At 56.2% G+C, this 27,968-nt stretch overlaps 1 protein-coding gene across 2 annotated transcripts; it reads right to left on the reverse strand.

The window, feature by feature from the left end:
- Positions 1–359: 359 nt before the first annotated feature.
- On the reverse strand, positions 360–27,965 carry TESPA1 (thymocyte expressed, positive selection associated 1). Of its 2 annotated transcripts, none has more exons than XM_030546222.1 (11): positions 27,844–27,965; positions 17,337–17,543; positions 16,603–16,645; positions 12,563–12,612; positions 12,138–12,191; positions 11,531–11,567; positions 11,000–11,098; positions 9,681–9,889; positions 6,231–7,474; positions 3,897–3,981; positions 360–1,407 (listed from the first exon to the last, which is right to left on the reverse strand). In XM_030546222.1, exons 2-11 carry the CDS (start codon positions 17,500–17,502, stop codon positions 1,250–1,252), a joined length of 2,145 nt encoding a protein of 714 aa, XP_030402082.1. In that variant the 5' UTR covers positions 17,503–17,543; positions 27,844–27,965; the 3' UTR covers positions 360–1,249. The 2 variants fall into 2 exon arrangements, with proteins under 2 accessions (XP_030402082.1, XP_030402081.1); XM_030546221.1 differs by having other exon boundaries at positions 11,000–11,101.
- Positions 27,966–27,968: the final 3 nt, after the last annotated feature.

Genomic DNA, 27,968 nt, shown 5'->3' on the forward strand with positions numbered 1-27,968 from the left:
TCTTGGCTCCCGACAGACCTAGTGCCATGCTACAGACGGGAAAACTGAGGCACAAAGAAGGGAAGTGACTCACTACAGTGAGTGGCAGGGTTAGGAATGGAACCCAGGAGTCCTCGACCCTGAGAGTCAGGGGTAGAATGTAGGCAGGCTGACTTCCAATCCCTGCTCTAACCACTACAGACAACCACCTCTCCTTGGTTCTGGGGGAATAAGGCGGCCTGATGTTGCTGGGATTGGCAAATTAACCCAGGAGATCAATTCTGTCCCCCCACGCCCAGCCTCCACACTGATGCCCAAAGCTGGAGGAAAGTAACTCTCACTTGTGTCCATTCATACAGCTGCATAAAGGTGCCCAGACGTCCTCTCCATGTGTTTATTTACAATGTGCATGGGCTGTTCCCAGGCAGGATCCCAGATGTCCTAGTGTTGCAAGCGCTACAGCATGTGTAACAAGAACCAGTTCCAAAGTGCTAGTGAGGTTGTGAGTAATGAGCCGCAGGTCACATGGAGCCTGTGGAGCCGAGCAATTCCCCATTTGTGCCAGCAGGGGGAACTCAACAAAGCAGAGAAATCCCCCCTAACTCCACCCCATCATCACCCTGGCAAGGCCATCGCTGTGCCCCAAGGGTTACTGATCTCGCTGGCGAACTAGGGGCTGGGGGAAGGACGATGATTTTCTGCAGTTTTTGTCAAAAGTTATGAAACAAATTTTCTTTTTTAAATACCAGAGAGCTGCGCCTCCCCCTCACCCCAGGGTCACCCTGGCTGCCTGGTGGGTGGGTACCCCTGCCACCACACTCTGCACCCTTGGGTCACCATGGCTGCCTGGCAGGTGGCTGTCCACCTGCCCCCAGGCTCACTCTGGGGAGTAGATGCCCCGTCCACTCTGCACCCCTTGGTCATCCTAGATTCCTGGTGGGTGCCCCCTGCTCCATGACATGGGTTGGCCTGGCTGCCTGGTGGGTGCTCCTGCTCCATGCTCTGGGTCACCCTGGATCCCTGGTGGGTGCCTCCTGCTCCATGCCCAGGGTCATGGGTTTCCCTGGCTGCCTGGTGCTGTCTGAATTTGAGGCACAATTCTGCTGTTCCCAGGCCCAGGAATCTGTGATCCTTCTGCCCCAGGGATCGTGCCCGGACCCTGTCATGGCTCATGAAGGGGCTTGGGATAGGCTGGAAGAAGTGTGTGGCCTGGACACAGCAGATATCTTCCTCCTGCTCAGATGAGGTCCCTCAGCCAGGGAGTCCTGACCTACACAGCCTGCCCTGTGCCACATGGGCCCCCCAATGGCCTGCCGAGCTTGGAGCAGGCTGTATCAGGAAGCTGGGTGGTGGGCGTTGAGTTGGGCGCCGGCTCCTCCACAAAACCGCTGCTGTCAGAATGCGCACTGTGGGCATGGAGCATGAAACCTAAAGCCAAAGGAAACAAAGACTGAGACTGGGCACCTCTTTTTCAGGGCATCAGCGTGAAAACCACAGCGCTCTGCGCACTCCACACCAGCGGGGCTGGGGGATGTGTGCACGGCTGTGTGAGGGGCTGGGAGTTGTGTGGGGAGGTTGGGGGCTGTGTGCGTGGCTGTATGCAGAACTGGGGGCTGTGTGAGGGGCTGGGAGTTGTGTGTGGGGCTAGGGGCTGTGTGCGTGGCTGTATGCAGGACTGGGGGCTGTGTGAGGGGCTGGGAGCTGCGTGCAGTACTGTGTAGAGGGCTGCGGGCCACGTGCAGGGCTGGGGGCTGTATGCAGGGCTGTGCGCAGGGTTAGGGGGGAGTCATGTGCAGTCTGGGAGCCGTATGCAAGGTTGAGTGCAGGACTGGGCATGGGGATGGGTGCGGGGATGGGTGAGGGGCTTGGTGAGGGGTAGGGTTACCAGGTGTCCGGTTTTCGACTGGACCACCCAGTCGCAAAAGGGACTCTGGTGGCTCCGGCTGGCAGCCGTTAAAAGTCTGGTCGGCAGCGCAGCGAGGGCCCAGGGCTAAGGCAGGATCCCAGCCTGCCCTAGCTCCGCGTGGCTCCCAGAAGCAGCTGCCAGGTCCCAGCAGCTCTTAGGCGCATGGGTGGCCAAGAAGGCTCCACACGCTGCCCCCGCCCTGAGTGGCAGCTCTGCAACTCTGAGGGGCTGCAGGGACCTGGCGGCTGCTTCCCTGGGAACTACAGTAACTGCTGCCAAGACCCCACACCCCAGACCCTCTCCCGCCCCAAACCCTCCCCTCAAGCCGGAGTCCCCTCCTGCACCCAAACTCCCTCCTGGACCCCATACCCCAATCCCATGCCACAACCCTGAGCCCCTTCCTCCATCCCAAACCTCTCATCCCGGCCCCACCCCAGACCCCACACCCCCAGTTGGAGCCCCCACCCCCTCCAGCACTCTGAACACCTCGGCCCCATCTCAGAGCCCCTTCTTGTACCCCAAACCACTCTTCACTGGCTCCACCCCAGAACCTGCACCCCCATCCAGAGTCCTCAACCTCCCACATACCCCAACCTCCTGCCCCATCCTGGAGCCCTCTCCTGCAACCCGAACGCTTCATTTCTGGCCCCACCTGGAGCCCAGACCCCCAGCCCACAGCCCATAGCTCCCGGAACCCAAATCCCCTGCCCCAGTGAGAGTAGTGGAGAGTGAGCGACAGAGGGCAGAGGGATGGAGTGAGTGGGGCGCAGCATCAAAGAAGGGGTGGAGCCGGGGCAGGGCCTGGGCAGGGGTGTTCGGTTTTGTGCCATTAGAAAGTTGGCAGCCCTAGCTGAGGGGCAGGGGGCTGCGTGCGGGGCTGGGGGACATGTGCAGGGCTGGGAGCTGTGTGCAGGGCTCAGGCCCGTGTGCAGGGTGCTGGCTGCGGGGCTGGGGGCAGAGCTGCATGAGGGGTTGGGGGCCATGTGCAGGCCTATGTGCAGGGCTGGAGGCTGGGGGCCGGACTGCGTGAGGGGCTAGGGGCCATGTGCAGGGCTGGTAGCTGTATGCAGGACTCAGGGCTGTGTGCAGGGTGCTGTGTGCAGGGCTGGGGGCAAGTCTGTGTGGGGGCTGGGGCTAGTGGGGGCCACGTGCAGGCCTGTGTGGCAGGGCTGGAGGCTGGGGGCCGGGCTGTGTGGGGGCTGGAGGCCACGTGCAGGGCTGAAGGTCATGTGCAAGGGGCTGGGTGTGGGGCCGCGTGTGGGGGGGCTGACTGCTCTCCCATAGGCTGGGCCCACTCTGCTGCCCAGGGCGCTCCCCGTCAGGCACCCAGCTGGCCAAGACACGCTCTCCGGGGTCAGCTGGGCTCTTATAGATTCACTGATTCCAAGGCCAGAAGGGCCCATTGTGATCATGTCTCCTGACCTTCTGTGTCACATAGGCCAGAGACCTGCCCCCAAAACAATCCCTAGGGCAGAGCTTTGAGAAAAACCTCCAAGCTGGATTTTAAAATTGCCAGTGATGGAGACCCCACCAGTACCCTTGGGAAGTTCTTCTGATGGTTAATTCCTCTTGCTGTTAAAAATGTACAGCACCTTACTCCCAGTCTGAATTTGTCTGGCTTCAGCTTCCAGCTGCTGGATCACATTCGACCTTTCTCAGCTTCCCCTATCTCGTGTGGCTCTGACACCCCTGCGCTTGCCCTCCTGGCTCCCAGACTGCCTGTCTCTGTGGGGCACAAGGGGTGTATATCGGGGTGCAGGATTCCAGGCCATAGGGTACAGAGCCCACCGGTTCCAAATGGGGCTGGAGGGGCTGGGCTTTGCCCAGAGCCAGGCCTGGCCCATCCCATGGGCAGGCAGCTCCGCAGAGGCTCCCTGCCCCCGAGACATCGCCGCTGCCCCTCCCCTCAGGCCCCAGTGCCCCAAACCATCCCCCTGCGGAGACTGGCTGGAAGCCGGAGCAAGGCCATTCCCTGTGCATGGCTCAAGCCAGAGCCAAGGAGCCTACTTACGCCTCCGATGTCTCGTCAACGCAGGTGCGGGCAGCCAGGCTGCTGCCTCGGGGGTGCCACCCTCATCCTCACTGGTGCTTTGCACCTGAAAGCAAGAAACCGCACAGTGGATGAGAGTGCAGGCATGGCACTGGGGGGAGGGGGACACTCGGGCCAGCAGCAGCTCTGTGTGTGTGTGTGTGTGTGTGTGTGTGTGTGTGTGTGTGTGTGTGTGTGACAGAGAGACTAGTGCCCCTGCTGGAGAGAATGAGCCCCAAGTGCACAGGCGCTGACTCCCCTCCGACCTCCCCTCCCGTCTGTGCGAGCAGCGGGCGTGGCCTCCAGGGGAAGAGGCCAAGTGGGGCAGGGACTAGGGAGTAGATGCCGAGAGGGAAAAGTGGCTCAGGGCGGAGCGCAGGAGGAGGGGGGGTTCGGGGTCACAGTCCGGGAGCCAGGACCCACAAAACATTAATCCAGCCCTCTGAGTGCTGAGCACCCCCTATTTTTTCAATAGGTGCTTGAGCCCTGGAGCACCCACAGAGCAGCGCCTATGCCAGCGCGCACGTGTGTGTGCGTGCGTGCAGGTGCATGCCAGGTGGAGGATGCTACGGATGCAATACCCTGGGTACTCACTGAAGGGGCAGGGGGTAGGCAGCAGCTGCCCTGCCGCGACAGGGCTCTGTCAGAATCCTGTTGGACGGACTGTCATAAACAGATAGCTAAGGGTTAATGTTCTTTTACCTGTAAAGGGCTAACACCAGTAACCTGAAACACCTGACCAGAGGACCAATCAGGAAACAAGACTTTTTCAAATCTGGGTGGAGGGAAGTTTTGGGTGTGAGTTCTTTGTCCTTTGTTCTTGGGTCTGACCCTCTCGGCTCTGAGAGTGATTTTTCTACCTCCAGGCTTTCTAATCTTCTGTTTCCAAGTTGTAAGTACAAGGATAGTAAGACAACAGGTTTATATATTTTTTTTTGTATTTACATGTGTGTAGTTGCTTGAGTGTATTCTTTTTGGATAAGGCTGTTTATTCATTTTCTTTAAGCAATTGACCCTGTATATTGTCACCTTATTACAGAGATCCTTTTATGTCCTTTTTTCATTCTTTTTATATAAAGCTGTCTTTTTAATACCTATTGGAGTTTTCTTTAGTGGGGACTCCAGGGAATTGAGTCTGCAGTTCACCAGGGAATTGGTGGGAGGAAGAAGTCAGGGGGAAAATCTCTTTGTGTTAGATTTACTAAGCGTGACTTTGCATACCCTCTGGGGGAGGGGGAAGAGAGATTAGCTCTCTCGGTACTTGTGTTTCCAGGACTGGAAACAGGGAGGGTAGAATCCCTTTGTTTAGATTCACGGAGCTTGCTTCTGTCTATCTCTCCAGGAACCCAGGGAGGGAACACCTGGAGAGGAGGAGGGGGAAGGGAAATAGTTTATTCCCCTTTGTTGTGAGACTCAAGGAATCTGAGTCTTGAGGTCCCCCAGGGAAGGTTTTGGGGAGACCACAGTGAGCTAGGCACTGTATAATTCCTGGCTGGTGGCAGCAATTACCAGGTCCAAGCTGGTAACTAAGCTGGGAGGTTTTCATGCTAACACCCGTATTTTGGACACTAAGGTCCAGATCTGGGAAAAAATGTTATGTATGACACGGACTCATTGCACTTGCTAGTGCTTCAAAGAGACACAAGTGTGTGTCACTGCCTCTGTTCCACCTGCATCTTCCTCCCCAGCTGATATAGGAGGCCGACCCCATCATCCTCGGCTCCCTCCCCTCCTGGGACCAGCTGCATTTAAAGCTTTTGATCTTTCAAACCCAAACAGCCTGGGTCATTGTTAGCATGTCAGGGACATTTGCTGCACCGGAGCCCAGCTGCCCTCTGCTGGCCATTCACCCTTGACTGTGTCAGGCCGTCCTACTCTTTCTAGCCAGCTCTCACTCCCGCCATCCTCTCATTCCGGCTCTTTGAACTCTCACTGTGCCCAGCCACCAGAAAGGGTCAAATCGTGCCCCCGAGCCGCACCCAGGCAGCTCCCTGCACGTGGCCCACAGCTGCCCTGCAGTGGATCTGTCCCAGGAAGCTGGTGCATCCCATAGTCTGTGACCAGGCGAGGGCATGGCCAGCTGTCCCTGTGTTGCGCTGGCCTAGTCAGACTCCCTGCTGTGGGAATTGAGTGCTGAGTGCTGGGAGCTGGAGGAGGTACAGGTGCACGCGGCCAGGGGCAGGGCCATTGAGGTGTGCATGCAGTGACCATGGCTATCTACAGGGCACTCCCTGCAGCCGGAGGGCGGAACTTGCCCTCCCCCCCGCCCGAGGGGCTCAGTGATTAGGCTCAGGGCATCCCCACGTCTATACCCACCTCTTCCAGTTCAAAAGAATCATCCTCCTGGAGGGGCAGCATTGGTGCCCAGCAGGGCCCATGGAGCATGGAGCCCCCGCCTGCTACCCACGAAGCAGGAACCTCCTCCAGGGAGAGCAACGCTGGCCCTGGGACTTCGGTGTCCCGCCCCTGGGGATGTGCCACGTCCTGGGAGCCACACGTGTGGGAGCTCCCTCTGTGTGGTGAGTGTCCTTTGCCTTCAGCCCTCAGCTCCTTTGGGCACATGATAGCTCCTCCGTAGGCCTCCAGCCCATCCTTCCCTGGGGGCCCCCCTGGCTGGGGCAGCCGGGCTATGCAGGAGCCTGCATTATCACTGCTCAGGGCCCTGGAAAAGTCTAAGGCAAACCTGACCTCACTTCTGAGCCCCACTCTGGGCTCCAGATGGAACCACGTTGTCCGGACAGTGCCCATGGCTTTGGTGGCTGTGTAGTGTGTCCCAGGAGAGGAGATGAGACAAGCCCGCGGTGCAGCCATGCCTCCAGAATAGGAACCCTCCTCATCAGACCCTGCTCCCCCTGAGGGACAGGACGTGTCCATGGAGACCTCCCATTTGGAAGGAACCATCTCCATAGTGGCTTCTCCAGGGCCTTTCTCCTCCTGGTAGCCTGGACTACCTGCCCCCTCTGCACATGCCCCAACTGTGCCAGCAGGTAGCCCCTGTGGGGCCCATTGCAGCCTTGGTGGGGTTGGCACTGCGTGGAGCTCTGCTTTCCCTCCTGGAGAAATGGCAGCTGCCTCACCTCCGTGGCAGAGATGCTCCAAAACATGCTCTGCTAGCTCTGGGGACGGTGGCTCTTGGACGGAGCTCTCCACTCTATGCTGGCACTGGAATGTCTCTGTGGGCATCTCACAGTCTGCCCCTTCCACATCCTCTATATCTGTTTGGTCAAATCGGAACCGCTCCTCCCTCGCCCTCTCCAGCACCTCCTGTACCACACTGCCCAGGCTGCTCCTCCGGCAGCTGGGTGCCCTGCTAGCTCTCCGCGAGGACCTGGCTCTGGGTGAGGTGTACAGGCACATCCTGGAGATGGCTTTCTTCAGACGGTCCACGGGAGACGTAGCCTCAGTCTTCGCAGGCACAACCCAGAAATTGGGAATTTCTGGGCAGGCCCAGAAAATCTGGGCCGGTGAAATCTTCCGCAGGGGGGTCTTGGAGACATAGGAATAGAGGCAGAAGAAGGCGTCCGCCGTCGCAGCCAGGGCCTCCACTTGCTGGAACCGACCTGGCAGCATGGAAAGGAGAGAGAGGAAGGTCAGATACTAGGCAGAGATTGGGGATGCTCAGGGCCAAGCAGAAGATACAGAACCAGAAGCAGGAGTCCCTGGGGGCATTCTCTCGCCTGGGCCACGCCCAAGGCCAGACTAGGTGCTTGGAACAATCCCTGCTGGTCTGGGTGCCTGTGGATCTATTAGCAGGGTTGCTGTGGGAAGCTGGTGAGTGGAACCCGACTGTAGTAACCAGGCTCTTCTGATGGCCCGTTCACTATTGGTTGAAGGGGGTTCGGGGGGTGGGGGGAGAAACACAACTCCCCAAGGATCAGAGGGTCTCCATGTGCTTCACTACAGTGGATCGTGTTCTGCCCAACTCACAAGTGGGGAAACTGAGGCACTAGAGGGGAAGCAACTTGCCCAAGGCTGCTCAGAGTGGGATGAGGTGGGAATAGAACCCGAGTCCTGACTTCTAATGACCTGCTCTTACCACTAGGTCCCCCACACCATCTTCCACTGCCACGATCCATCCCAAAACCTCATTTCCCCATGGGCACATCCTATCCCCACCCCAGCCCAGCTCTGCTCCCCGGGCAGAGCCCCAGAGCAGACCATCCCATGCCTCTGCACCGGTCTCTGAGACGGAGAAGCGACTGAGATGGGAACCTGCCTCTGGCACCACAAGTATGAATCCCTTGAGTGCAATGACTGGCCAGTAACCTGGGCTTGGCTAGGCAGGGTGGCAGGGCTCAGAGACCAGGGCCGGCTTTAGGAAGTGCGGGGCCCAATTCCAACACTTTCAGTGGGGCCCTGGCAGGGATGACTTAAAAAGAAAAAAGGGTAAAAAAAAGCTTTCCATTTCTTCCATATATTATTTACTTTCCATAACTATATAAATAATAAAATTGTATATTATGTACATTGCATCATATATGCTGTTGATTGGTTATTAATGACTGCCGTTTCACGTGTGTAGGTCCACGCCACTCCCTGGGGGTGTGCACATGTGTGGGTCCCCGCTGCTTCCTGCCCCCCTCATTGAAGCAAATGTGCAGGTTATTGGCCTGGGAACTGCAGGGCAGCAGTGGACATGGGGCTGGTTCGAGGCAAGGCAGGGGCTGACTGGAGGTAGGGTCTGGCTGCAGGCAGGGCAAGGGGTGCGGGGCTGACTGGAGACAAGGGAGTGTGGGGCGGGCTGGCTTCAAGCAGCGGGGTGCAGCAGGGGTTGGCTGGAGACAGGGCAGGGCAGGGCGGGCAGTGCAGGGCTGGTGCGGGCAGGGATGTGTGGCATGGGTTGGTTGGAGACAGGGCAGGGGGTTTGGTAGGGGCTGGCCACAGCCAGCAGGGGGTGCAGAGCTGGCTGCAGGCAGGGGGGGTGGGGCTGGTGCGAGCAGGACAGGGGGTGCAGCAGAGGCAGCTGGAGCCCCAGCCCTTTAAATAGCCCCCAAGTCCCCTGCTATCCCAGGGCTCTGGGGGCTATTTAAAGGGCCCAGGGCTCCCCTGCTTCTACTCCGCCCTGGACCTTTTAAATAGCCGTGGGAGCCCTGGGGAATGCATGGGGGCGGTGGGGCTCCGGCGGCTATTTAAAGAACCGGGGTGGCAGAGGCAGCTGGAGCCCTGGCCCTTTAAATAGCCCCCAGAGCCCTGGGGTAGCAGGGGGCTCTGGGGGCTACTTAAAGGGCCCGGAGCTCCAGCCGGGGACACGGGGCTTGCGGCGCTCCAGCCGGAGCTCCAGCCAGGAGAGCGGGGCCACGGAGCTTGCGGCGCTCTGGCCAGAGCTCCAGCTGGGGCCGCGGGGCTTGTTGCGCTCCGGCCGAAGCTCCAGCCAGGAGAGCGCACCACGCGGCTTGTCGCGCTCTGGTCAGAGCTCCAGCTGAGAGAGCAGGGCTGTGGGGCAGCCGCGCTCCCGCCGGCGCTTTGGTCAGGGGAACTGGGCCATGGAAGACCCCAGAGCAGACCGCAGCAGCCGGGGTAAGTAAAAAAAATTTAAAAGGCACCTAAGGCGCAGGGCCCTCTTAGGCGTGGGGCCCGATTCCCAGGAATCGGGCGAATCGGCCTAAAGTCGGCCCTGTCAGAGACTGTCCCAGCCTTGGGCACAGCTAATGGCTTCTTACCCCCGACTGCAGGTTTATTGGCCAGGCTGCTTTAACCCCCAACTATCCAGGCTCCTCTGGAGTGCCCAGGCATCCCCGTGGGAGAGGTAACCCCAGCAACACCTACTGGCCAGGGTCAGGCAGGGATCCTCCATCTCCAGGCGCTGCACCTGGGCCTTCAGGAAGAGCTGGAAATCTATGCCTTTGGCTTGGGAAGGAGCTGAGAAGAACCGGGCCGGGATCCGGGCTGTGGCCTGAGGCTCATCCTGCACGAAGCCCAAGTTGTAGAGAATCTCCTCAGCGTCCTCCTGGCACCGCTCCAGGATCTCAGAGACACTGCAGAGAGAGCAACATGGTGCACTGAGATGGGGTGATGGGGCTGGATCACCCCTCCTGCTGGGGCAGCGGTCAGAGCAGGGGGAAACCCGACACACCATCCCCACTGGAATAACTGATCCCTATGGCACATCCCTACTGCCATGCCCATCCTCACCACCAGGTCCCAGCCACCAGATCCCCAGCACCACGACCATCCACACACACTGTCCCCATCAGCATACCCCATCCCCACCGACACACCCCATCCGCACACACCATCCCCACCAGCATCACACATCCCCACACCCCATCCACATACATCGTCCCCACCAGCATAACCCATCCCCCGCACAATGCCCCATCCACACACACCATCCCCAGCAGCCTACCCCATCCCCATGTCCCATCCACACACATCGTCCTCACCACCATAACACATCCACACCGATGTACCCCATCCCCACACCGCATCCGCACACATTGTCTCCATCAGCATAACCCATCCCCACACCCCATCCGCACACACCGTCCCCACCAGCATACCCCATCCCCACCGACACACTCCATCCGCACGCACCATCCCCACCAGCATCACCCATCCCCACACCCCATCCACATACATCATCCCCACCCCCCACTATATCCCATTCCCACACACTCTCTGTGAATATGAACCGTCCCCAAACACCTTCCACACTGCTCCACTCCATGCCCCATCCCACGCACCATCCCCAAACACCATCCTCACTGCCACACCTCATCTCCACACACTGTCCCCACTGCCACGCCTCATCCCCATGCCCCATACCCCCGTTACCTGTCTGTCCCGAGTCTTCCTCTCCAAGTGCCCTGGCTGAGGCCAGTGGGTCTCAGGTTGGAGGCTGTTTGGTTGGGGTGGGGGCTATTCCAAGGAATTTGTTGCTGCTCTACAGACACCAAAGGGGAATGCTTGGCTGTGGCTGAAGGACCCCCAAGAGATCTGGCTTGGCTGCAGCTGAGCCCCCCGCCCCAGAGGGGCCAGGACTGGCTGTAGCTGCATCAACAGAGCTGAAGGCCAGATGGACTCACTGCTCCTGGGAAGTACCAACCAATCCCTGGGGTCCTGTCCTGAGGTCCTCAAGGTCCTACCTGGAGGTGGTCTTGTTGGTGCCACCAGAGATGGCACTGGATGCCATGCTATGCCCAAGGTGGGGGTACCGGCCTGGCCAGGGCTTCTCCAGCAGAGTCCTGCTGTGGGAGAGAAGGCAGGAGAGGGTCACAAACAGTTAGGGGTAGCGTGGCCTGGCCAGGGTCACCATCCCCTGGACAGTAACACCCGTGCACCAGATCCTGCCCTACATCACTCCAGGGCTTAGACCCTGCAACTGGGTACGAGCCCCACAGATATGGTTCAGGGCCTGATATGGGGGAGGGTTTCAAGGGGGCTGCTGGGAGCGAGGCCTGCAGGTGCGGGGTGGGCTACGCAGGGCGCACTCCTGCCCAGGTATGGGCTGGAAGGTGGAGACGAGGTGTGAGGGGACGTGATGGGGAGGGCAGCCTTGGTGCAGGACCTGTAGGGGTCTGTGAGGGCACAAGGGCCTGTGCTCAGGGGCAGCTGGGGCAGGGGGAGCCTGAGCTCTGAGTCCCCTGGGGGAGTATGGGGAGGTTCAGGACTCTCACCTGCCCATGGCTTTGTCACTCCTAGGTAACAACAGAGCTGGAAGAGCGAGGAGAAGCAATGGGTGAGTAACACAGGGTGTCTCCGAATCCCAGCTTGGCACCCCAAGCACCCCCATCCCCTGGGGCTCCCCTTGCCTTGGGCACCCAGAGACAGGCCTCACATGGGGCACTGTGGAGAGTAAGTCAGTGCGGTGTCTTTGGCCCAGAAGCAGCTGCCCTTGCCAAGGTTTCTGGGGCCCAGGCTGGTCAGGGTGTTTACGAGACGCTGTACAGGGTGGCTGGGTCTGACGTGCTGGACTGGGGGCAATGGGGGATCAAACTGCTGAGGGAGGGAAAAGGGATTTGAGCACATCCAGCCTCCTCCATCCCACAAGCCCCCTCCCCCACACAAGCCAGGGGATTCGGGCTCGGCTCATCCCAAGTGCATCATCTCCTCCCCGTGGAGGTGGCAGGGAAATCACACTCCTGCTGGGTGCAGGGCTGTGCTGCCCCATGGTGGCTGACACTGGTGAGAGCAGATGTGAACTGCTCCACACCAGGGGTGACTTTGGCCCCACTCCCTGCTGTCGGGGGAACTGTCTGGGCTGGCATCCCTCAAGGCTGGTACCTTCCGCTCCCAGCGTCAAGTCGTCCTCAAAGCTGGTCCCGGTACTGCTGCATCCTGCAAGAGGGCAATGGCTGAGCAGATCCCTGGGGGCTGGGCCAGCAAGCCCTGGGCTGGGCAGGGCGCTCACTGGGAGCAAAGGAGGTCCTGGTTCTGGGAGCGCTCAGGGCACCCAGGGCTGAGTAGCTTGGTCCATGGACTTTCCCCTGCCCCCTGATGAGTGGGGCTCACCGACCATAGGCTGGCCCCTGCACAGGGTCATGATTGATGACATGCAGTGACTTGCACAGGGGCTCTACTCCCCTCCCCGGCTGGGCCTGCGGTTCCCTCCCGCAGGACCATTCCCTCTCAGCTCCACAGCTCAAACCAGCTCCGAGTGCCTGCTCCTGACACCAGGAAGGGGCTGAGCACAGGAGAAAGCAACCTACCATAGGGGGCAGGCAGGCCAGGCTCCTCAGGCAGGACCTCCATGGATGCCCTGAGTCAGAGAGAAGAGCCCATTAGCAGCTATCAATGTCATTGTTATTTCAAGTGTCACAGTCTCCCCAGCATCCCCGAGCCCCTTGCAGACTGAGGGGGTCTCTGCCTACTACTCACAATGCAACTTCTTACTCCTATAACTTTGCTGAGCCCCTCTGCCCCCAGAGAGAGTACAAGGTGTCCAGCCTCAAGGAAAAAGGAAGTGATGTGAAACGGGTGTGAGGGGAGGGACAGGATGGGGTGGGGAAGGGTGTGATGGGAGCAAGGATGAAGGTAGGGAAGCATGCAAGGGGAGGGCTGGGATGGGTGTGGGGAAGGGGCAGGATGGGTTTGAGAGAAGGGGCTGGAAGGGGATGGGTGTGAGGAGATGGGGAAAGGCGTAAGGGGAGAGCTGGGATGGGGCTGGATGTGGGGATGGGGTGTGAGGAGGACTGGGATGAGGTGGGGATGAGTGTGAAGGAGATGGGGATGGGGTGAGGGAGGACTGGGTTGGAGGCAGGGATGGGGATGAGGGGAGTGCTGGTGTTGGTGTGAAGGGAGAGCTGGGATGTGTGTAGGGGGTGAGCTGGGATGGGGTTGGTAATGAATGTGAGGGAGTGGGGACAGGTGTGAGGGTTTGGGGATGAGTGTTAGGGGCAGACTAGGATGGGGTGGGATGGGTGGGAAGGGGCAAGGTTGGAGATAATAATGGGGTGAGTGTGGTTGGGAAGAGGGTGAGGAGAGGACTGAGATGGGGGTAGGGATCATAGAATCAAAGAATATCAGGGTTAGAAGAGACCTCAGGAGGTCATCTAGTCCAATCCCTTGCTCAAAGCAGGACCAACCCCAACTAACTCATGGGATGGTGATATGCGGTGGGGATGAGTGTGAGGGGAAGGGCGGGATGGGACAGGGATGATGGTATGGGGTGGGGACTGGTGTGAGGGGTGGGCTGGGATGGTGGTATGGGGTGAGGCTCAGTGTGAGGGGAGGGCTGGAATGGAGTAGGAATGGTGGTATGGGGTGGGGATAGGTGTGAGGGGAGGGCAGGGATGGGGCTGGGATGGTGGTATGGGGTGGGGATTGGTGTGAGGGAAGGCCTGGGATGGGGTAGGGGTGATGGTATGGGGTGGGGATGGGTGCGAGGGAAGGCCTGGGATGGGGTAGGGGTGATGGTATGGGGTGGGGATGGGTGCGAGGGGAGGGCTGGATGGGGGTGGGGATGGGGGGCAGGGATGAAGAGGCGATCACTAACAGCCAGCATGGATTTACCAAGAACAAATCAAGCCAAACCAGCTGATTTCCTTCTTTGACAGGGTAACTGATTTGGTGGATAGAGGGAATGCAGTGAACATAATATACCTGGACTTTAGCAAGGCTTTTGACACAGTCCCACATGACATTCTGATAAGTAAGCTGGAGAAATGTGGGCTCGGTGGAACTACCATTAGGTGGATACGTAATTGATTAAACAACCGCAAACAAAGAGTAGCTATTAATGAAATGCTATGAGATTGGAAGAAGGTCCTGAGTGGGGTTACACAGGGATCTGTTCTGGATCTGGTGTTATTTAAAATCTTTATTAATGGCCTGGATTATGGGTGGTGGGTAAACTACAAGTGTGGTGAGGCTAGCCCCCATCCCGTCCTGCCCCTCCCAACCCCATTCCCCTGCTGAAGTGCAGAGACCCTCTCCCCAGCAACCACCAGCCACCCCCCCTACACCAGCCCTGGGCTGCCCGAGTGCCGGGTGGGTGGGCACCCCTCCCCCCAAACCCTGAAGCACCAGGTAGCACGGCCCCAGCCACCCCAAACCCCACCCAGCAGGCTTCCCAGAAGAGGAGGCAGCCTGCCTGGGCTCAGACAACTAGCGGCAAGCAGGAGGGGGCCTTGGGATGGAACATGGGCGGAATCACATGGGGCTGTTTTGGGAGGCACAGCCTTCCCCAGCCTATGCTATGCGCTGCCCATGACCTGAGTGCAGGGCCACCCGGGAGGGGGGCAAGTGGGGCAATTTGCCCCAGGCCCCGGGCCCTGCAGGGGCCCCCATGAGAGTTTTTCGGGGCCCCTGGAGCAGGGTCCTTCACTTGCTCCTGGTCTTTGGCGACAATTTGATGGCGGGGGCTCCTTCCGCCTCAAGACCAGCCGCCGAAGTGCCAGGTCTTCCACGGCAATTCAGTGGCAGGGGCCCCCTGCCGCCGAAAACCCCAGGCCCCGTGAATCCTCTGGGTGGCCCTGCCTGGGTGTTGGTATAGAGAGCATACTGATCCAATTTGCAGATGACACAAAGCTGCAGGGGACGTGTGTGTGTGTGTGTGTGTGTGTGTGTGTGTGTGTGTGTGTGTGTGTGTGTGTGTGTGTGTGTGTGTGTGTGTGTGTACACCAACACTTCGGAGGATAGAGCTAAAATTCAAAGGGATCTTGATAAATTGCAGAACTAGGTTATAGACAACAAAATGAAATTCAACAAAGACAGATGTAAGGTGCTACATTTACGGAAGGAAAACCAAATGCACAAATGCAGAATGGGGGATAACTGGCTTGGCAGCTGCACTGCTGACAAGGATTAGGGAGTTGTGGTAGATCCAGGGCCGGCGCTTCCATTGAGGTGAACTAGGCAATCGCCTAGGGTGCCAGGATTTTCGGGGGGCGGCATTTTGCCAGGGGGGGCGGCCGGCGGCTCCGGTGGACCTGCCGCAGTCATGCCACTGGTTCGTGGCTTCAGTGGAGCTGCCGCAGGCATGCCTGCGGACGGTCCGCTGGTCCCGTGCAGCTCCGGTGGACCTCCTGCAGGCACGACTGCAGCAGCTCCACCGGAGCCGCGGACCCTCCGCAGAAATGGCTGCAGCAGCTGGAGCCGCGGGAGCGGCATGCGGGGCGGCGAAATGGCCGTGCGCCTAGGGCGCGAAAAACTCTAGCGCCGGTCCTGGGTAGATCACAGCCTCAACATGAGTCAGCAACACGCTGCTGTTGCCAAAAAAGCAAATGCAATTTTAGGTGCATTAACAGAGACATAGCATGCAAGTCATGGGAGGTGATGGTACTATTCTACTAGGCATTGGCTAGGCCTCGTGGCGTACCGTGTCCAATTTTGGTCACCATTGTATAAAAAGGATGGAGAGAAATTGAAAAAGATCCAGAGGGGAGCAACGAAGATGATCAAAGTGTTGGAATGCCAGCCACATAAGCAAAGGCTGAAGCTACTGGATATGTTTAATTTGAAAAGAGGAGATTAAGAGGGTGGTATGGGGTGGGGATAGGTGTGAGGGGAGGGCTGGGATGGAAGATTAGAGTTGGAAGGGACCTCAGGAGGTCATCTAGTCCAAACACCTGCTCAAAGCAGGACCAACCCCAACTAAATCATCCCAGCCAGGGCTTTGTCAAGCCAGGCCTTAAAAACCTCTAAGGATGGAGATTCCACCACCTCCCTAGATAAACCATTCCAGTGCTTCAACATCCTCCTAGTGAAATAGTGTTTCCTAATCTCTAACCTAAACCTCCCCCACTGCAACTTGAGACCATTGCTTCTTGTTCTGTCATCTGCCACCACTGAGAACAGCTGAGCTCCATCCTCTTTGGAAACTCTTTCAGGGAGTGATAGCAATCTTCAGATACTTGAAAGGCTGCCATAAAAAAGATGAAGAAAAGTTGTTCTCTCTTGCCACAGAGGGCAGGACAAGAGGCGATGGGTTTAAACTACAGCACAGCAGATATAGATTTAATCTCATGAAAAACTTCCTAACTGTAAGAACAGTAGGATTGTGGAACAGACGCCCTGCAAGGTTGTGGAGGTTTCTTCACCAAAGGTTTTCAAAAGAAGGCTGGACACCCATGTGTCTGGGATGGTTTAGACACAACAAATCCTGCCTCTTGGTAGGGGGTTAGATGAGATGACCCTTGCGGTCCCGTCTAACCCTAAGAGTCTATGATTCTATCACATACACACACACAGAAAATAGGTGGCAGCAGTCATACACACACGCTTACACACAGAGGGCAGCTGGACTCACCCACAGTCCTGCAGCCAAGTCTCAATCTTGCTGGAGGAGCTTCCTGTTGGAAATACAAAAGTCCATCAGATAAACCAGGGAGATACCTTCCCCACCCCCTTCCCAGCCCCGCACTCCCACCCTGCATCTCTCTGTGACAACAGCCCCATGACTTCCCCAAGGCCAACCCCAGAACAGCGTGCTCGTTGGGATGAACAGGTTGGGTGGACCAGCCTGGGGATCTCAGTGGATTTCCCTGGCAAGTGGGTTCTGCACTGGCTGGGAGCTTCACCTCTTGGGCTGACACTTAGCATCTTCCTCCTGTAGACAGAAGGTGCCAGGCCAAGGGGAAAGGTCCAGTCCCGGCCCTGGCCACTCTACAGGGAGAGGTCTTAGCCCCAGGCACTGGGGCAGGGGTTGGGACTGGGGACCATGGCCTCAGGAATGAGCTGTTAGGGTCAGGGAAGCAGACACAGGGCTGGGCACAAGATCTGGAATGGAGTCATTGGTGTCAGGAGCCAGGGTCATTTGATGAAAATTTTTTCCATTTCCTTGAACTTTTTCAGAGATGTTTTTGCAGATCTGAAAAGGTGGCAGGACAAGCGTTGTTCTGCTGAGTGCTCAGGGTGAACGAGAGCGGACTCTATCCAAGTCCCACCGCGCACTTACCTCTTGGGAAGTACAGCACAGAAGCTAAAGGAAGAACCCAGTCCCCCCGAACACACATCCTACCCCTGCCCCAGCTGCTCTCCCACCTTCAAGGAAGACATCATCTAGATGTGGTGGCTGCAGCCCAGACACATCCTGCACGGCCACCGCTGCCTCCTCCTCCAGCACAGTGGTACGCCAGCAGCGGCTCTGCCGGACCCACGCTCTGCGCTTCTCCCAGGATGAGGGGCTCAGCACTGATGCAGCCTCCATGGCTCGCAGGGCCACAGGACCTTCTGGGCAAAGCCAAGACCCTGAGAGAAACCAACAGTCAGTCAGTGCATCCACGTCTGAGCTGAGCCACACCTCCTGTGGTCCCTGCCGATAGGGCACAGCTGGGGATCGCCTTCTGCAGCCTGCCAGGAGAGCCATGCCTGCCATGGGCTCTCAGCACCCGGAACCTCTCCTGTTCCCCAGCACCCAGAACTGCTCCCATTCCCAGCACCTGAAACCTCTCCTGTTCCCAGTGCCTGGAACCTCTCCCATTCCCAGCTCCCGGAACCTCTCCCATCCCAGCACTGAGAACTGCTCCCATTCGCAGCACCCAGAACCTCTCCCATTCCCAGCACCCACAACTGCTCCCAATCCCAGTTCCTGGAACCTCTCTCATTCCCCAGCACTCAGAACCTCTCCCATTCCCAGTACCCGCAAATGCCCCCAGTTCCAGCTCCCAGAACCTCTCCCATTCCCAGCACCCACAACTGCTCCCAGTCCCAGTTCCCGGAATCTCACTCATCAGTGATTTCCCCAACTCCCCCCCTGAATTTCCCCAGCACCCCCCTGCAGTTTTGTGAGCTAGTTACATACCAATTTAGTGACTGTTTAAAAATCTGAATTTAAACTGAAACATTAATGCACTCTTTAAAAGCTTATACAGTGTATGATAAAATATGTGTATCTGAAAAAGTATAATAGATTTGAAAAGTATGAACATAGACTAGCTTCCTTGTTTCCTTATACAGCTGCTGTTTTTTATGACAATGTCAGTGCATTCATTTCGGTGATGTTGGCCAACCTAATAATTTCAAATGATGATTTGTAAGCAAAGTCTAAATGAGCTCTCCCTGATAGCCAGTGATGAGCTGGGGCTGCAGGGAAAGGCTTCAGGGCCAGATTATAGTTACATTCACACCTAATCTACCTAGGTATCCAGCAAACAGAGCTGTGCTGTCCAAGTGATAGATTTTGGCTGGGGTTGGGTTACAAATCACTTGAATGTGGGGGAAATGGGGGATGAACTGTTGTTCTTATTGTATGAGTAAAGGGCAGTAGAACTGTACTTAGTCTGTGATGATTTGAAGGCATCAAGAGAGAGGGTGGGGACCTGTCCCTCTCCACTGTTTAAAGACAGAGCTGATTAGGCTCCATAGAGAGTCTTTTGTTCTGTTAAGTGACCACTGCAGCTGAAATGACTGACATTCAGGTCTAAGTGCTTAGTCCTGTTGTGGGGACAGTGTTCCTGTGGGTACAGCGTTTTTGTGTAAGAGACAGCCCAGACTGCACGAGCAGTGAGCAAGGTTCCCACACTGAGAGCTCAGCTGAAATCACTGAGAACTGGTGGAACCTCAAGAGACCAATTTGCAGAGCTCACAGTGGCAGGTAGCAGCAGAAGGTGACTGCGCAGGACCATTGGGAACAGAACGGTGAACAGTGACACAATGAACAGCCGTGACCAGAGCGAACAGTGAGCATCTGGAGGAACAAGTAAGGTGCCTTTTTATCCTCCACCTGGAAGGTGTACTCACGTGAAAGCACCTCTGAGCTCTGAGTCTCCAATGACTAAAGACAACGCCGGTGAGCGGGGTGTGGTGGAGGGAAAAGTGAGGGGCACGTTAAATAAACATTTGTTTGTTGGACTATATTTTAGTCACTTTGCTTCAGAATGCTAGATTTGTGACTGGGAATGGAAACTTACATAAATATGTTTCCTAGTAGGCTAAGATTTTTAAAATGCATTATTTGCCAAGGTTGTTATCTCACATTGTTGCTATCTTGAGAGGTCATTATGTTGGGGAGTTTCTGTACTAAACATTTTTATTATTATAATTAATTTTTACATAAGAATGGTCATACTGGGTCAGACCAATGGCCCATATAGCCCAATATCCTGTCTTCTGACAGTGGTCAAGGCCAGGTGCTTCAGAGGGAATGAACAGAACAGGTAATCATCAAGTGACCATCCCCTGTTGCCCATTCCCAGCTTCTGGCAAACAGGCTAGGGACACTCAGAGCATGGTGTTGCATCCCTCCCATCCTGGCTAATAGCCACTGATGGACCTATTCTCCAGGAATTTATCTAGTTCTTTTTTTAATCCTGTTATACGTTTGGTCTTCACACCATCCCCTGGCAAAGAGTTCACTGGGTTGACTTTGTATTGTGTGAAGAAGTACTTCCTTTTGTTTTTCTCAAAACTGCTGCCTATTAATTTAATTGGGTGACTGCTAGTTCTTGTGTTATGTGAAGGATTAAATAACATTTCCTTATTCACTTTCTTTGCACCAGTCAAGATTTTATAGACCTCTATCATATCCCCCTTAGTCATCTCTTTTCTAATTTGGCCAGCGTCACCGAAATGAATGCACTGACATCGTCATAAAAACAAAAGCTGTATAAGGAAGCTAGTCTATGTTCATACTTTTCAAATCTAATATACTATTTCAGATACACATATTTTATCATACACTTTATATGCTTTTAAAGTATGTATTAATGTTTCAATTTCAATTAAAATTTCCAAACAATCACTAAATTGGCAACACTGCATGTAACTAATTCACAAAACTGGGGATGGGGTGTTGGAGAAATTCAAGAGGGATATGGCGGGGTGTAGGGAAACCCCTGCTGCTACGGCCCTACAGAGGCATGTGACCAAGTTGCCTGGTACTGGCTCCATCATAGAATACTAGTGTTTTTCCACTGAAAGACGCGGGAACTAAAGTTGGAGACAAAGGCTTCCTGCCACATGCAAAAGCTATTTAAGGCAAGGGAGTGACATCATCATGTTTCTTCACTGACTTCCCTCCCAAAGGAGACTCTTAGAAACACCTGAGAAACACGGACTGAACTGGGGGAGAAGGAGTGAACCCAGGCTAGAGAGATTTCTAACCTGTGAAAGAAATACCTTGGGTTTAAGCTGCAAGCAAGTGCAGATTTCCCTCAAGAACTTCTACAAACTGCCTAAACCAACAATTAGGGTGAGAATTTGCTAGTCATATCCAATTTCTTTAGTATATTAAGCTTAGATTGCATTTTTGCTTTATTTGCTAGGTGATCTGCTTTGATTTGTTTGCTATCACTTATAATCACTTAAAATCCCTCTTTTGTAGTTAATAAACTTGTTTCTGCTTTGTCTAAAACCAGTGTGTGGGTGTCATAACTCGGGGCAGAAAGCTGTTGTATATTCTTCTCCACATTGAGGGAGGGGGAGAATTTTATGAGCTTACACTACAGTTCCCTGTGCAGCGCAAGACGGTATAATTTTGAGTTTACCCTTCAAAGTAGGGAGTTCACTTGAGTAACCGAGCAGTTTCTTAGCTGAGCCTTCCCATGCCAAGCTGATCTCAGCATCTGTGTGTACCTGCAGCTAGGAGTGTCCCAACCTGTATGTGTGCTGGAGGGGGCTTGAGGACCTGTCACAGCAGTACAGTATAAAGGAAGCCTAGGCTGATGAGTCAGGCATGTTCAGTGGTATCTCAGTTCCAGGTGGCATCCCAGGGAAAATCTTTCACACTCAGCACCCAGAATCACTCCCACTGCCAGCATCCGGAACCTCTCCTGTTCCCAACACCCAGAACCTTTCTCATTACCAGCACCCGGAACCGCTCCAGTTCCCAGTGCCCAGAATTTAGAAAGTTAAGATCAGAGTCTGTAAGTATCTAAATGGGGAACAAATATTTCCAAATGGACTCTTCTCTCTAGCAATGAAAAGTCTATAAGGTGGATAGACCTTTAAGGTGGATAAAAGTCTATCAGGTGGAAAGGTCTATAAGGTGGATAGAAACCTGGCTAGATTGTCGGGCTCAATGGGTAGTGATCAACGGCTTGATGTCTGTTTGGCAGCCGGTATCAAGTGGAGTGCCCCAGAGGTCAGTTTTGTTCAATATCTTATTAATGATCTGGATGATGGGATGAATTGCACCCTCAGAAAGCTCTCAGATGACACTAAGCTCAGGGGAGAGGTAGATACACTGGCGGGTAGGGATAGGGTCCAGAGTGACCTAGACAAATTGGAGGACTGGGCCAAAAGAAATCTGATGAGGTTCAACAAGGACAAGTGCAGAGTCCTGCACTTAGGAAGGAAGAATCCCATGCATCACTACAGGCTGGGGACCGACTGGCTAAGCAGCAGTTCTGCAGAAAAGGACCTGGGGATTACAGTGGATGAGAAGCTGGATATGACTTAGCAGTGTGCCCTTGTTGCCAAGAACGCCAATGGCATATTTGGCTGTATAAGTAGGAGCATTGCCAGCAGATGGAGGGAAGTGATTATTCCCCTCTATTTGACACTGGTGAGGGCACACTTGGAGTATTGCGTCCAGTTTTGGTCCCCCCATTACAGAAGGGATGTGAACAAACTGGAGAGCCCAGCTGAGGACAACAAAAATGATTAGTGGGCTGAAGCACATGACTTATGAGAAGAGGCTGAGGGAACTGGGATTGTTTAGTCTGCAGAAGAGAAGAGTGAGAGGGATTTGATAGCAGCCTTCAACTACCTGAAGAGAGGTTCCAAAGAGGATGGAGCTCGGCTATTCTCAGTGGTGGCAGATGACAGAACAAGAAGCAATGGTCTCAAGTTGCAGTGGGGGAAGTCTAGGGTGGATATTAGGAAACACTATTTCACTAGGGAAGTGGTGGAATCTCGATCCTTAGAAGTTTTTAAGGCCTGTCTTGACAAATCCCTGGCTGGGATGATTTAAATTGGGGTTGGTCCTGCTTTGAGCAGGAGATTGGACTAGATGGCCTCCTGAGGTCCCTTCCAACCCTAATATTCTATGATTCTAACATGATCCAGTGCTGAAAGTTGAAGCTAAAGAAATTCAGACTGGGAATAGTTTACCAAGGGCCATGGTGGATTCTCCCTCACTAGCAATTTTAGACTGGATTTATCCTATGCTCTACTTCAAACAGGAACTATTTGGGGCAGGTCTCTGGCCTATGTGACACAAGAGGTCAGACTTGATGATCACAGTGGGACCTTCTGGCCTTGGAATCTATGACTGTATGAATTGCTGCCCTTCCCAGCGCCCAGAGTGATTTCCAGGGTGTGCCTATATGGGAAGAGGGGGGCATTCTGAACTCGAATTAGCCAGCACAGGACACCTAGCAGTGAACACAGGGCAACTTGGCTTTAACTCAGGTGAGGCACGTTTGCCAGGGGATCTTTTTAAAAGCTTTTGTTCATTGCTTTGTGGGCTCTGTGGGCTCCTTCCCCCTCACCCCCAGCTCATGCCATCTGTGAGCGAGTGGGCGGCATGAGCCCTGATTTGCACACATCAGAAATTCTAGGAAATTGGGGCCCTGGCATGAGGTTCCGCTGTGCAGTGATAGCTGGGGTAACTCTCAGGCACCGTGACCTGGCAGCACAAAGCAATTAAATTACTAGGCAGCAGATTCAAAACAAACATAAGGAAGTATTTCTCCACACAAAGCACAGTCAACCTGTGGAACTCATTGCCAGGGGATGTTCTGAAGGCCAACAATATAACTGGGTTAAAAAAAGAAAGAGATAAGGTCATCATGGAGAATAGGTCCATCAATGGCTGTTAGCCAAGATGGTCATGGATGCATCCTCATGCTCTGGGTAACCTTAAAGCTCTGAGATAATTTCCCTGTTCTGTTCATTCCTTCTGAAGCATCTAGCATGAGCCACTGTCAGAAGACAGGATACCGGGCTAGATGGACCATTGGTTTGACCCAGTATGGCCGTTCTTTTGTTCTTATGTCCTACCCACAGTAGGGTCGGTACCACATGTCCTCCCCACACATATACCCTAGGGCAGTGGGGGGTGTGGCCTGTGATAACCCCACCCAATCACAGAGTGGAAAATTGTGGCCCCCTCCTGCAGATGGAAATTCCTGCAGCATGACAGCTAGGCAGGCACCAGGTGTCCAGGCGAGGGAGGCGAGCGACTCACCCTCCATCAGCATAGCTCAGGGATTCCTGCACCAGCAGCAGCTACCGAAACCACCGCCCACCCCCTGCAGCCGTGCGGATATCATAGACGCTGCATTGCTAAATCACATGAGCAACAGCCCTGGGGCCCATGGCCATGGGTCTTGTGCTGGCCCAGACCAGGAGTCATGAGCATCTGAGAGTGGCTCAGGGGCTATGCAAGACAAGCTGGGAGGGTCTCAGCCCAATTCCCTAAGTCGCCTTCTCTGCTAGGCTGGTGTGAGGCACCCTGCCAGGAGCCAGAGAGGGAGCTCTCTGTAACATCTCCCTGCTGAGGGCAAACAGGTCTCGGCCCTGCGGCAGAGCAAGCGGTGCGCAGCCAGACATTCACTGAGAAACTAGAAGCAGAACCCCCCCATACGTCCATGCCTGACATGGGAGAATTGCCAGGGCCAGTCAGTCAGAGAGACAGTGTTCACTGCACCATCAGGGCCAATGCCCCCATCCCACCCCACTGAATGTGTGGCCATGCCCCAATCACAGCCAAGGTGCCGCTCGGGGCAGCACTTGGGCCCCAACATACCCTGCACCATCACTTCCAATGCCGGGATTTGGTTTAGCTCTCATAGCTCCTGGCCCAGTGAGATCTGGAGGGGGGACCTGCCTGAGGGACGAGCAAGATGACTATGTTTGGGGACCCCTCCATTACCATAATTGGGGTAATGCCAAAGAGACTGAGGTCACCACAGGCAGCAACAGGCTGTGTCCTGTGACCGCAGGAAAGATCTTCAAAAATGTGTGATTTCTTCTAATTCGAGTTCTTCTAGAGTTCTCCCTCTCCCTACTCCCTCTCCGTTTCCACTGCCACCTTCCCCTGCCTCCCTGTGCACTCCCGAATGGTGCACAAACCCGCCTGCATTTTCTGAGCACCGGTGCAAGCGGGATTGTGTCTGTGCAAATATTGGCCACAGGGGGAAGTGCTGTGAATCCTCCTGCAAATCGATCTTCGCATGAGTGTCTGGGGCTAAAGTGCCTGCGTGGCCATCTTGTGGAGAAGCCTTGTCACATGACTGAGGAGGTGCCAGTCGCCCAGCTCAGCCGCACATCACAAACAGCCCCTGCTCAGAGCAGCAGCCATGGAGATTCTGCAGGAGCCACTGGGAAATTATTCATAGATCCACACAAGAGGCCATTAGACCCTCCAGTCTGACTCCTGGATGGCTCAGGGCAGAGAATGTCACCCAGGCCCTCTGCTGCTGAGCCCACTAACTTGGGTTTGCTTAACACCTCTTCCAGAGAAAGGTTCCAGTCCACATTGGAAGAGACCAAGAGACGGAGACCCCAGCCCTTTCCTTGGGAGTCTGTCCTAATGGTGTCACTCAGGAAGGGGAAACGCTTTGAATAACTAGCCAAGCTCTCACCACCTTCCATCCAAGGCTCCAGCCCCCAGAGCCTCGGGGTGCTGTGTGACCCTTTGCTAAGTATAATGCTGCCTTTCACCTCCAGCTTGCTGGGAAACTCTGCCCTCCTCTGGTTCTGGGCAGGGCCAGCTTTAGGAAGTGCAGGGCCTAATTTGAATAGTTTCGACGGGCCCCACCGCTGAAATGCCACCAAAGACCCGGAGCGAGTGAAGGACCTGCTGCCGAAGTGCTGCTGAAGACCTGGAGCGCGGGGCCCACTTAGGCATGGGGCCCGATTCGGAGGAATCAGGGGACTCGGCCTAAAGTCGGCTCTGACTGTGTGTCCCATTTTGGCCAGGACAGTCCTTTTTTTAAGCCCTGTCCCGGTTGTCCCGACTTCTTTGGCAAAACTGGGCATTTGTGTGATCGTCCATCGAGAAGAGCAAATGGGACAAATGCCCAGTTTTGTCAAAGGGGGCATGCGACCCCTAGCAGAGTGCAGAGGAACTTGGGGGGCAGTGGTAATACCAGCCCCCCATGGGAGGGAGGGCTCAGGAAAGCAGCTCGAGCTGGGCTGGCCCCGCGGATGGCAGGGGGGCTCAGGCCTCCCTGCATGTGGAGAGAAGAGAGACAGGCCTTGGGCTGTCCTTGCACGGGCAGGCAGCTTGGGGCTCAGGGTGCCTCGCACACAGGGGAGAGAGGGGGCCTCAGGCTGTACCCAGGGCATGGGGGGAGAGGACCTCAGACAAGCCTACTGTAGGCGGGAGGCAGGGAGGGCTCAGGCTGGCCCCATGTGGGGTCTCCTTTTCCCTTTAGGGAAATATGGCCACCCTAAGCATTTGGCCACCCGCCTTCTCCATGGCTCAGGCCCCTGGGAGCATATCAGGCCTGTGCCCAGGTCCCTCCACTGGCTCCGTCAGCTCCTTGTGCTGGTTTAAAGCTTTGGTCCAAATCAGCACAGCAGGCAGCTAATGGGTCGAGCCCCAGTGACACCAGAGATCGAATTTCCATCTGTGACCTGCGCTCCCTTGGGATGGTGCAGATCACAGATCCAGGGGGAGTGCAGGAGAGCTGGGGACCCCCATTCCCAGCCGAGGGGGTCTGGCTGTGGGACGTACTCCCAGAGATCTGGAGAATCCAGTGTCTGACCAGCACAAGGAAACACCGCAAGCCCTTCCTCTTTGAGAAAGGCTCTCTACCATGAGAATGACAGCCATACACTGACCTCACTTCTACCTGCAAACCCCAGCACTGGCCCGCCTGCTCCCCCCACAGCCTGACCCTCCTTCAATCCCCCAAACCCAGACACTGGCCTGCCTGCTCCCCGCAGACCCTGACTCCCCTTCAATCCCTAGACCCCAGCACTGAGCCTCTTTCTCCCCTCAGACCCTGGCACTGACCCCCCCCCTTCTATCTCCTAAACACTAACACAGCCCCTTCTATCCCTTAAACCCTGTCATTGATCTCCCTCCTCCCTCTTCTTCCTCCAAAATGGAAATCTTAAAGAAAAGAAAAGGACTCGAAGCAGAGCCTGGCCCCTCCCTGACACAGAGTCAAACTGGCCGAAGGCAGACGCAGGCAGAACTGGCCGAGGCTGCACAGCCCACTGCAGTGACGCTGGCTCCTGCCAGGCTGCCCTTGTGCCAGCTTTGCCCTGTTGCAGCTGGGCAGTGTGCTGGGCTTGGCACCTCCAGGAGCGCAAGGCTCCCAGGCCACAGGGGTCATTGGGAGTATCCTGCCCCCTCCCAGGCACTGCCATGGCTGGGCCAGCCTCCATGCTGCCATATGCTGCAGAGTCTATGGGACGAGGCCGCTGCAGGCCCCAGCCCTGGCTCCTGGGCAATGAGGGAAATGCTGGGAACTGCGAGTCTGATGGCCCATGGTGCTGTGGGGAAGGGCACACGCAGTACACGAGCCAGCCCCTCACCCCCAGCACCACAATGGCAGCTGCAGCCCCACCATAATGAAACAGACCGGGGCTGACCTGCCCCCCAGACCCCCACAGCAGGCTGGGTGACGGCAGCCACAGACCCTCCGGACAGAGAAACAAAGGGCCACAAAGGCTTCAGCATGGATATGCCAGCTCTACTCGAGTGAAACCACTGATTCCCCCGCCTTCCTGCCCCCCACTCTGCCTCTACTGCCTGCCCCTGCCCTCCCCATCCTGCACCCACAACTCTGTCCCCGACCCTGCCCCTACTGCCTGCCCCTGCCCTCCTCACTCCCTGCCGCCACCACCTTCCCTCCCCATTCCCAACCCTGCCCCCCATCCTGCCCCTACTGCCTGCCCCTGCCCTCACCACCCTGACCCCATCCCCTTCCTTCCCTACTCCCAAACCTGCCCCCCACCCTGCCCCTACTGCCTGCCCCTGCTCCCACTCCCTACATTGTCCCCTGCCCTCCCCACTCCCTACCCTGCCCCTACTGCCTGCCCCAGCCGCCTGCTCCTGCCCTCCCCACCCTGCCCCTACTGCCTGCCCCACCCCCTGCCCTGACCCTCACCCCCACCCTCTGCCCTCCCCATTCCCAACCCTGCCCCCCACCCAGGCCCCTACAGCCTGCCACTATCCTCCCCACCCCCTGCCTTGCCCCCCACCATCTTCTCTCACAGCCCTGACCCTGCCTTCCCCACCCTGCCCCCTTCCCTGCTCATCCTGTCCCCATCCCCTGCCATCCCCACTCTTAACTCTTCCTCCTGTCCTCTCTGCACCCCACCTCCTGCCCTACCTTCTACTTCCCCACCTGTCTCCACTCCCCATCTCACCCTCCGAAACAAAGCAGCAAGAGGGTAATTTCCTGTTGTTTCATGTACACTGTCCTGCCCACCATACATCCCCTTCAACACCATCCCTCTGGGTCCCTCTCTCACCTCCCACCTCCACCCTCTTCCTCTACTGCCATGCCCCCCTCCCCCCCGGCACCTCTCCCTCTTTGCTGGCGCCACCTGCAAACCCTGCCCTGCGGAGCCCTTGCTGAGCACATTCTCAGAACAGGTGCCCAGAGTAAGGGGTTTCAGCCGCCCAGCAAGGTCTGTCACTCACCGGGGCTGGGGGGCGCCAGCGTGATCCTGGTCACTGGCTGACCCGGATCACCGTCTAGCTCCAGAGAGGGGCCATCTGTCGTGGCATCCCGTCACAGCCCTGAGGCACAACGGCCCACGCATGCA

Source organism: Gopherus evgoodei, unplaced genomic scaffold (assembly GCF_007399415.2).
Source record: "Gopherus evgoodei ecotype Sinaloan lineage unplaced genomic scaffold, rGopEvg1_v1.p scaffold_42_arrow_ctg1, whole genome shotgun sequence".
Lineage (NCBI taxonomy): Eukaryota > Metazoa > Chordata > Testudines > Testudinidae > Gopherus > Gopherus evgoodei.

Bases quoted from the DNA above. Each gene is read 5' to 3' on its own strand.
- TESPA1 (XM_030546221.1), bottom strand. From the start codon at position 17,502: ATGGAGGCTGCATCAGTGCTGAGCCCCTCATCCTGGGAGAAGCGCAGA. The intron at 16,646-17,336 runs GTGGGAGAGCAG...TATTTCCAACAG, and splicing joins AGATGATGTCTTCCTTGAAG to GAAGCTCCTCCAGCAAGATT. The intron at 12,613-16,602 runs GTGAGTCCAGCT...TCTCTGACTCAG, and splicing joins ACTTGGCTGCAGGACTGTGG to GGCATCCATGGAGGTCCTGC.